The sequence below is a fragment of the Otolemur garnettii genome, unplaced genomic scaffold (assembly GCF_000181295.1).
Source record: "Otolemur garnettii isolate 467f Iridium unplaced genomic scaffold, OtoGar3 scaffold00043, whole genome shotgun sequence".
Classification (NCBI taxonomy): Eukaryota; Metazoa; Chordata; class Mammalia; order Primates; family Galagidae; genus Otolemur; species Otolemur garnettii.
This window is the reverse complement of record NW_003852438.1, coordinates 2,539,654-2,549,386: the sequence shown is the minus strand read 5'-3', so window position 1 is coordinate 2,549,386 and position 9,733 is coordinate 2,539,654. Positions and strand designations below refer to the sequence as shown.

At 41.9% G+C, this 9,733-nt stretch overlaps 1 protein-coding gene across 3 annotated transcripts in view; it reads left to right on the top strand.

The window, feature by feature from the left end:
* Window positions 1-9,045, top strand: part of TSC22D1 (TSC22 domain family member 1) — a 126,792-nt gene extending 117,747 nt beyond the window's left edge. The window contains exons 1-3 of one of the 3 annotated variants that reach the window (XM_023513683.1): window positions 5,377-5,397; window positions 6,457-6,508; window positions 7,677-9,045. In XM_023513683.1, the coding sequence (XP_023369451.1) occupies window positions 6,506-6,508; window positions 7,677-7,934 (261 nt within the window). In that variant the 5' untranslated portion in view covers window positions 5,377-5,397; window positions 6,457-6,505 and the 3' untranslated portion in view covers window positions 7,935-9,045. Of the gene's footprint in view, window positions 1-5,376; window positions 5,398-5,636; window positions 6,058-6,456; window positions 6,509-7,676 lie in introns of those variants that run through there. The other 2 variants (XM_012805601.1, XM_003790351.2) reach the window with 2 other exon arrangements.
* Window positions 9,046-9,733: the final 688 nt, after the last annotated feature.

The window sequence follows — 9,733 nt, the reverse complement described above, 5'->3', positions numbered from 1 at the left end:
TCTTGAAACTTTATTCTTTTTTTGCCCAGTGTTTTCTCTTTTTTATTTTGAATAGCTTCTGTTTCTTAATATACCCTGTATATTCTTCTACCTGTTAATATACCCTGTTACTTCTTCTACCCTGTCTAATCTACTGTTAATCTCATCCAGTATATTTTTCATCCCAAACATTGTAATTTTTTTTATCGTGATAAATTTAATTTGGGTTTTTAAAATACTTTTTACACCTGTCCTTAATATGCTAATATTTTCCTCTGCCCTCATAAACAAAACATAGTTGTAATAACTGTTTTAATGATCTGTCTACAAATTTTATCATCGTTCTTATATCTGGGTCATTTTGATTGATTGATTTTTTCTCCTCATGAGTCAAATTTCCATGCTTATTTGTATGCCTGGTACTTTTTATTTGATGCCAGACATTGTGAATTATTGGATGGCAAGAGACTTTATTTTATTAAATACACTGGAGTTTTGTCTTAGGAGAAAATTAGGTTACTTGGATCCTTTCAAGGCTTCCTTTAAAACTGCTTTATGTGTGATTTCTGAAAGTCACTCTGCCTGCTTCCTTTGGGTGGTTCTTTCTCCCCCGCCTGGAGTAGTTCCCTTGCATGCATGTGTGATCCCTACTAGCTGACACCTGGGAGTAGGAGGCACACTGCACATTCTTCTCTGTACCCCTCTTTCTTTTCACTTTAAAGTTTTTGGTTTGGTTTGTTTGTTTTGTTGAGACAGAGTTCTACCCTGTGCCCTGAGCAGAGTGCAATGGTGTCGTAGCTCACTGCAACCTCAGACTTGGGCCGTGGGCATCCTGCTGCCTCAGCCTCTGAAGCTGCTGGGATTACAGGCGCTTGCCACAGCACCTGGCTGGGTTTTTCCATTTTTTTCATGAGTTGGGGTCTCACTCTCCCTCAGACAAGCCTCAAACTCCTGAACTCAAGTAGTCCTCCCACCTCACCCTCCCACAGTGTTGAGATTACAGGCATGAGCCACTGCACCTGGCTTTAAAGTGTTTTTTCATCAAAGCAATACATGCACATACCTAAAGATCAAATAGAGGAAAGAGAAAAAAATTAGCTGTCCCCTTTTTTCACTCACACCAGTCTGTACCTCATAGGCGGCCACTTTTAGCTTTTTTTCCTCCTATTTACCTCCACATTTCTGTGTAATATATTTATACTTATGTTATTTCTTTTTTAATTTTAGATATTATATAATCAAGTTGTAGGAGATTAGGATTTAGCATTTTAAACTGTTCGTATCATGTATTTGTTCTTCCTACTACCTTTTCAATAAAGTTAACTTTTTAATGATCATATAAATTTTATTTATGAGCATTCCATGTTTTTTTTCTTGCTTTGTTTTCGTAAAACTGCCTTTGAACTTACCCGAGTCTTCCATTAGATCTGTCATATACTAATGCTCCGATGTGTTAGACAACCTGTGTGTTTATTAGCACTGAGGCTCTCCCTCCTGGAGTGTGCAGACCCCTTACAGGCAGCTGTCACCCTGAAATGCCCTTCACTGCCCAGCTCCCTTCCCTTCAGTGTGTGAGTCCCTGTTTCCGACCTGCCATACCTCCCGTTTTCTTGATTTCCTCCTCCATCTTGATGTCTAAAATATTTTAAAATGTTTTTTATTCACCTACAAAGGTAGAATACTCTACCTACTCAATGATGATTTGGCCAAGTGAAGAATTCTAGATAAAAAACCTTTCTCTCTCAGAATTTTAAAGGCATTTTCTCCATCGTTTCTGGCAGTGAGCAAAACCATTCTGATGCTAGCTCCTGTGTTGGTAACTTGTTTGTTCCATTTGGAAGCTTTTAGGATTTCCTTTCTCTCCCTAGTGATTTGAAGTTTTATGATAAAATGCTGTGGTGTTAGGCTTTTTTCATTTAGTGTGGTGAGCGTTTGGCCATCTCATTTGAGCTGGAGACTTGTGTCCTTCAGTTTTAGAAGAATTCTTATTTCTCTGCTATTTCCTTTCCCTCTGTCCTCTATGCTTTTTTGATGAGTTCTAAATCAGTGGTTTCACCTTCTAGGTCAGTGGTTCTCAAGCTTCCTAATGTTGCAACCCTTTAATACAGTTCCTCATGTTGTGGTGACCCCCAGCTATAAAATTATTTTCGTTGCTACTTCATAACTGTAATTTTGCTACTGTTAGGAAGCATAATGTAAATATCTGATATGCAGGAGACCCCCAAAGGGGTCACTACCCACAGGTTGAGAACCGCTGTTCTAGCTTTATCCTTTAAATATCTTGTATCTCACAATGCCATCTCTTTCTTCTGTTTTACTTTTTGGAATTTTCTGAATTTTATCTTCCACCTTTTATATAGAAACCAAGGAAATTTAAAATAAGGTTGAATTTAAACAGCTTCTTCTTCTTTAGATTTCTTTGGCATTGCTTTTTGTTCTGACAGTGTGTGGGACCCAACACTAAATAAACTTGTTTATTTGCAAGTCAAATTTAACTGGGAGCCCTGCAGTTTTATTTGCTCTTGGTAACCTTATTCCCAGTGCCTAGGGAGAGTAAATTAGAAAAGTGGAAGTGATACGGGAGTCCATAGACAACAGTGATTTGGTCAGGTTCAGGGTAATGTGCCTCAGCTTTGATCCTGGCAATTGCTTTGTATTTGCCAGGAGTTTGGATGGGGAGAGAAAGAGGTTATTCTTTTTGAGTGTTAGACTCCCCACTTGTGCCTAACTTGGTCAAATGAGATCAAGTTTGGAAGCACATGTTATGCGATCAGAAATACACAGGCTCTGCCCCACTCCTCCTGTCCTATCCTAGCATGCTCACTACCTATATGCAGAGGTGATTGAATATTCTAGAATCCACAGAAAAAGGCTCTTAGACAACAGAAAATATCCCAATTTCAAATGTCCAATTTGTTTCCTGTGCATCAGTCTTTAAGGGAGTGACACCTCCTGACCTTTGCTCCCTGCCTGAAACTGACTTGTATAGTCTGTGCCCTTAGGGATCTCTCCTAGAGGCATAGTACTGTTTGCCCTGCCCTGTCAGCGAGTCTGGTGAACTCAAAGCAGGCTTCAGACTCCTGGATGGTTTGCCCTGCAAACAGAAGAAACTGTGAATGCAATTCTAGCCATTTGTGCTTCACACATTATCTGAACCAAGAGTCTTCCTGCTTGGAGCTTTTCTTCATTTCCTTTATCTTCTCTCTCACATTATATTATTTCAGTTTTTATTCAAAAATCAAGTTTTAAAGGAATTTAGCACCCTTATGCAATAGATGTGAAAAGATTAGCTTTATAATTCTTTTAGTTGCACATCCTTTGGCCCAACAGATTCTCCAGAAGCATGTACACATGCGCAAGGATGTATATACTAGGATGTTTCTCGCAGTTTTAAAGTATCAAGGTACTGGAGATAACCATAAAGTCCCTCAGTTGGGAAATGGGTTAAATATTGTTGCTTGTATTTGCTTCTGTTATTTAATATAGTGGATGATCAGTAGCAATGATTGAAATAAAAATCTTACCCAATTTCTGTCTTTATATTGAAGAACTGCATGAATACATAAAAATTCAGTTAATTCAGTACTTTTTTTCGAACTGTGGCTGAGAATTTTAAATTTATTTTTTGTATGACAGTTTTATTTTTCAAGCTCTTTTTATAGCATAAATGATGCTTTCTGTAATACCTTTTTTATGACGTTGCCATTCAGCTGAAATATATAAAATGGAATTTATCACACAAATAACATTAGTCATAACTTTAACTTTCAAAATATAGAAACTATCATGAAGTAAATAATTCTGTTTAGCATTCACAGACATAGAACCTTAATGCCTGTTTCCCAAGTTATGATTTTTAAGTAACCACTTACTGTTTCCTTTTACTGAAAATGGGTACCTTTCTCAACTAAATTTGTATCATATAAGATTTAATTTTTATAAATTATAAGTATGCTAACAAATTTTAATCAAAAACAAAGCCTTAAAATTTGGAGAATAATATGAACCTTTCAATAAAAAGGAATGTGATTGCCTTATAGTTAGTCACACTTTGGTTTTTAACCCCAGAGGGAATTACCCTTTTCATCATCCACAGCCCTAACCGAAATTCCTTCCTTACAACGTTGGACGGGTTCTAAAACCAAATGGCCACTATTGGGTCAACTTCAAAGACTGTATAAAAGGGCTCTGATGGGAAAGAACACTGTGTATCTACGTGTTTGTGCACTCAGGTGTGTGTGTGTGTGTGTGTGTGTGTATAACATATATGTTCTAACTGTGGTCAAACTTTATGTTGGAATTATTTGCGATGACATCTGTGAATAAGGTCTTTCTGAGCCTTTGTAGTTTTGTTTTTATAGTATCATGCCATTAGAGGGCAGTATTGTAGAGGTTAAATTTTCCTTCTGAAATGTATGGAATTGCAAACTGTTTATGTTGCATAATAATCAAGCAAACTCCGGCCTTAGATTTACAGTATATTAAGCTGTAAATAATTTGCAAATATTTTAAGTTAATAGTTGAAATTTGGAAGGGATTAGGCCATTTTGCACCCGCATCTCCTAATTTCGGTGTAAAGAAGGGTATTATTTGGTCGATGTGGCTTTAAGGATGAAATAGAGGTGAGTTGTTAGCATCTATTAGCTACATAACTCTTTTTAACCATCCTCAAATCCTCCTTTTTACTGGTTCTGGACACTCACATGAGCTAAGAGACTAACTGCGAAGAGTCGTGTGCTTTGAATACCTGTATATGAGTATATTTCACAATATTTCAATCCCTCTCGTGTAAGAAGGCTCATAGGATTATGTCTTAGAGGAATCGCCACTTCCAAAAGTTTGCCTTAGAGTCTTACTGAAAATAGATCTATGTAGGATTCAACTGGTGGATTGCATTTAGGAGACATTTAATTACTGGTGAGACGGTACTGATCCGGTGTGATTTTTAAGGTCTCTGACTTTAGGAACATTTTGGGAATATCCATCGGATTTCATCCATTGGGTTCCGTTTTTACTCAGTTGTTTTGCCTACCAAAGAATATGTAATGTTTTTTGTTTTGTTTCTACAAGTAATTGATAAATTTGCGGAAAGGCAGTATCTCTCAAAAAGCAAATGTGATTTTCCCTCTAAAATAAAGCATTATTTGCAGTATGGTTATTATCCTTAAAAGTAAAACCGCCTATAAAACCCTCCCATTACCACTGCCTGTAAGAACTAGATAATTGAAGTCACTCGAGCTCCCATTACCACTGCCTGTAAGAACTAGATAATTGGAGACACTCGAGCTCCTCCGAGTCTCAGCGGTGGGACTGGGCATGCCCAGTAGCTCAGGCGGGTCTGGTTGCAAATAGGAAGCTTTAGCCGTTCAGGCGCCGCGGGCCGGGCAGCTCCGCGGACGGGGTCTGACTCCCTGGAACGTAAGCACGTGCGGGGCCCGGTCGTATTTTTCGGGGACTTCTCTCTTTTCTGCTTGGAGCAGTTCAGCCCTCCGAGGCTGCGGTGGAAGCTTCGGGGGCCCCAAACCCGCGTTGCTCTGAGCGCGGCCTGGGCCAGCCCACCCGAAGAGGGGGCGCTCGAGGCTGGGGGTGGGGTGGAGGAGGAAGGCGGGGAAGCTGGAGGAGGACTGGGGAGAAGGGAAGGAGAAGGGGCGGTTCCCGTGGCGTGCTGGCCAATCGGCGCGGCTCTTCCCTTGCATATATTTTGCACTAAGACTGGGAGACGGGGACTAGAGCCGAGTGCAGCCGGGCGGCGGATCTGGGAACCTTCTTCGCACAGCACTGAGATCCTGGTCTTCTTGGGATCACCAAGCCCCCCGAAGCCGGTTTCTTCAAATCGGGGCTACTGTTTTCTCTTTCTCCCTGGGCTACAGAAAGCTAGAAGATTCTATCTAGCTCAAACAAGGCTGCTGGTGGTCCCTCTTTTTTCCACGAGGGTGTTTTTGGCTGCAATTGCATGAAATCCCAATGGTGTAGACCAGTGGCGATGGATCTAGGAGTTTACCAACTGAGACATTTTTCAATTTCTTTCTTGTCATCCTTGCTGGGTACTGAAAACGCTTCTGTGAGACTTGACAATAGGTAAATGTCGGCTGGGATAGTTCTTCAGATTTACTCGTTAGATACTTATAATAATGCAGGTGAAAGATAGCCAGGCAAATTCCTTTGTCCATTGCTGAGAGATTATGGTGACTTGGATGTTGCTTTTTGAAATGTTCAGAATAGCCTTATTTTGCAGATCTGGCCAGAGAATAGGGTTTCCCCACATTATGTAATTTAGCCTTTTGTGGCTCATTAAAATAGGGAAATGCCTGGATATTCGTTAGGGAGAGAGGGCTTGAGGCTGATACATTACATTAAAAAGAGTATTCAAAATCTGACGCTAGCAACATCATAAAATTGGGAGATCCTTTTTTTATCTTTGACATTTAAGATAAATTCCATCTATCGGTAACCTTTTATATTTTCCGTCTTTTTCAGCTCCTCTGGTGCAAGTGTGGTAGCTATTGACAACAAAATCGAGCAAGCTATGGTATGTACTGATTAAAAGTCATTTATACTAAATGTGGGCACAGCACAAAAAACGAGGTGTCTTGTGGAAGCAGTGCATCCCTGAGTTCAGATGATTACTCTTGGTAATTTAGAAATGCCGGCACTGTCTGCATGCTGCAAGCATGAAGGCTCCTACCACGGCCGCCGTGAAGGGAGACAGGGGCCTGGGGGTAGTAAATGTTCTCCTTTTCTGGACTAATTTCACTTAACGTTATGATTCCCCCCCCTCCCACACACACACACGTTGTCCCTTTTTGTTAGGGATTTGCTAGGGAAGCACTGGCCGGTGGGCTCCTTAGTTGGTCGGGCACATCCTTAGCGATGTGCCTTTACTAGGAATCCTAAGATTTTACTAGGGAGCGAGGGAGGGGGGAGTGGAGATCTCGGGGAAGGGCCTTCTCGATGGTGCACAAACGGATCCCTGGTTATGCAGGCTACAGCATAATGAAGAAGAATCGGAGAAAAGTTTTGTTTTCTCTGCCTGCCTGAATTTCTCCTATTTTTTATTTCCGCCTTGGCTGTTCTTTGTTATTGGAGCAGCGCCTGTGGCTCTTCTCACGGGATTCTCTGCCCACTGTTGCTAGGCAAACTCCGAACCTTTAATTCGGAGCTATAAATAACTCGCACTCCCATTGGTTGCGACGGCTGCCCAGGTTTCTGTGATGTCAGCTTAATCACGAAAAGGGAGGGGTGGGGGTGGAGGGAAGAAAATGCGGCAACATGCTCTGTAGGAACTGGCTGCAGCTGGTGCTGAGGGAGGCGGCTCCAGGCGGAGGGAGGGAGGGATGGGGGCGGAGAAGCGGCGGGGGAGCTGCGGCCCTGGGCGTCCCGGGGCCGGGCTCTGGTCTGGAACCCAGCGCCGGCTGGGGAGCCACAGTGCATTTTGCCACCTCAAATAGAAAACCTGACTCTGCTGACGTCTGCAGAGAAAGCAGATTTTTAAAAAGCTTGATTACTTATGCATTAAACTTAAGTACTGTACAGTTGTAGTTGTATTCACATTCCCCCAGGTGTCTATTAAGAACTTACGGGCGGGATGTGTGTGTAAATGGTTAGGGAAAGTCATGCAGAATAATGCCTGAGAATTCAGAGTCCAGTAAATAATGAGTGAAGTCATTTTTTTTTTTTTTTATTTCCTCTTCTTTCAGGATCTGGTGAAAAGCCATTTGATGTATGCGGTTAGAGAGGAGGTGGAGGTCCTGAAAGAGCAAATCAAAGAACTAATAGAGAAAAATTCCCAGCTGGAGCAGGAAAACAATCTGCTGAAGACACTGGCCAGTCCTGAGCAGCTCGCCCAGTTTCAGGCCCAGCTGCAGACTGGTTCCCCGCCTGCCACCACGCAGCCCCAGGGGACCACGCAGCCCCCAGCCCAGCCTGCGTCCCAGGGCTCAGGACCGACCGCGTAGCGCCTGTGCCCCCCTGCAGAACTGGCTGCTGCGTGTGAACTGGACAGACCAGAGAAGACGTTCTAGGGAGGACCCGCCTCCACAGTCACTCATTTCATTGCTCGCTGCGGAGAGACGTGAGACTGACACATGCCATTATCTCTTTTTTTCCAGTATTAAACACTCATATGCTTTTGGCTTGAAGAAATCTCTTAGTTGAGTGAATTAAAGGTTAATCAGAGAATTAGTGTGGATATACTGGGACCTCATGCAGCTTGGCAGATACCTGAGAAATGGTTTAATTCATGCTGAGGAGCTGTGTGCCTTTCCGTCCCTTCCCGCTCCCCACCCCACTTCCGAGAGTTCTCTTCCCTGCTTGCTGTAGTGTACTGCACCGGGTTATGAAGCGTGGAGCTCCTCACTGGACTTTCCTCTCCCCTCTCCTCCCCCCTTGAAGAACTTGAAAGGGAGGGAAAAGTAAAGACTAAACTGAGGGGGAACAGAGTTCATTGTACAAATTGGCAACTGTCACCAAAATCCATTAAAAACAATAGTACTGTGCCTCTTTCTGAAACTGGATGACACAAAACTGTTAGAGTGACAAAACGTTGACAGGTAGCTGGGACCTGGGCTATCTGACTATGAAGGTTGTTTTGCTTATTGTATATTTGTGTACGTAGTGTAACTATTTTGTACAATAGAGGACTGTAACTACACTTTAGGTTGTACAGATTGAAATTTAGATGTTTCGTTGGCTGTCTGAAGAGGTGTGGGCTGTCTTTTATATATCAATCTACAGAAAAACCTGCTACATGACAAAAACCACACCGAGAGAAATTTTAAGAATTTGGCACAGTTACTCATATTGTGTAATCTGAAATCTTGTAGCTGCCGACTATCCTGAAGTAAATCTCTGTTTACTGAAGTCTTTCGATTGAGTTGTTTGAATACTTTGAAAAATGATCCATTCTAGTTACTGAAATGGATTTTCCCAGTAGGGGTTCTGCATATCACCTGTATAGTAGTTTTATGCATTTGTTTCTGTGCATGTTCTCCACACAGTTGTAAGGTGTCACTGTATTTAACTGTTGCACTTGTCAACTTTCAATAAAGTATGTAAAATGTTGATAAACAAGTGTTTCCATATTACAGTGTTAACCTGATTGCAGTCATTTCCGCAGCTATTTCTAAGTAAAGCTAACAATTTGGCTAGTAAAATCCTAAAGGGGAGTGGAAGGGCTGGACAAAGCAGAGGCACCAGTGGTTTGACTGCAGTGGTAAGGGCAATTGACCTTGCGTTGTCCACCCCATCAGGAAAGAAGACAGTGGGAGAGTTGTGCTCAGCTCTAAGTCCTGTGTGATGTGAACAAGTCACTTCACTCCTCCAGGCTAATGTGAAGGATTAAAAGAGGAAATCTCTTAAATTCTTCTGTGGCTTTAAAATTCTGGGAATTCATCAAAATCTTTAAGTTTCCAATGTTTACTAAATTCAGAAGGGAATAGCCATATCCTGTGTATACGTAAAATAAGCAAGTCTAGGATCAAAAGATGGAAGCTGGAGAAACTGATTTCCAGTTGAAGAACCAAGCCTATCGCCCTGGGTTTAAATGATTTCTATCTAACGTGGGATGAGTTTTCTGGCTCCTTGGGACAATCTTGCTTTGTGCAAGCAAAAGTCTAGATTCGAGGCGGGACCAGATAAGCAAGCGAGTCCTCCCAATTTGATTCCACAAGACTATAAAATTAGTCAATATTTCAAATATGATGGGATCTGCAGTTGGCACCTGAGGATTGAGACTGGGAGGCTCCTATTGTGCAGT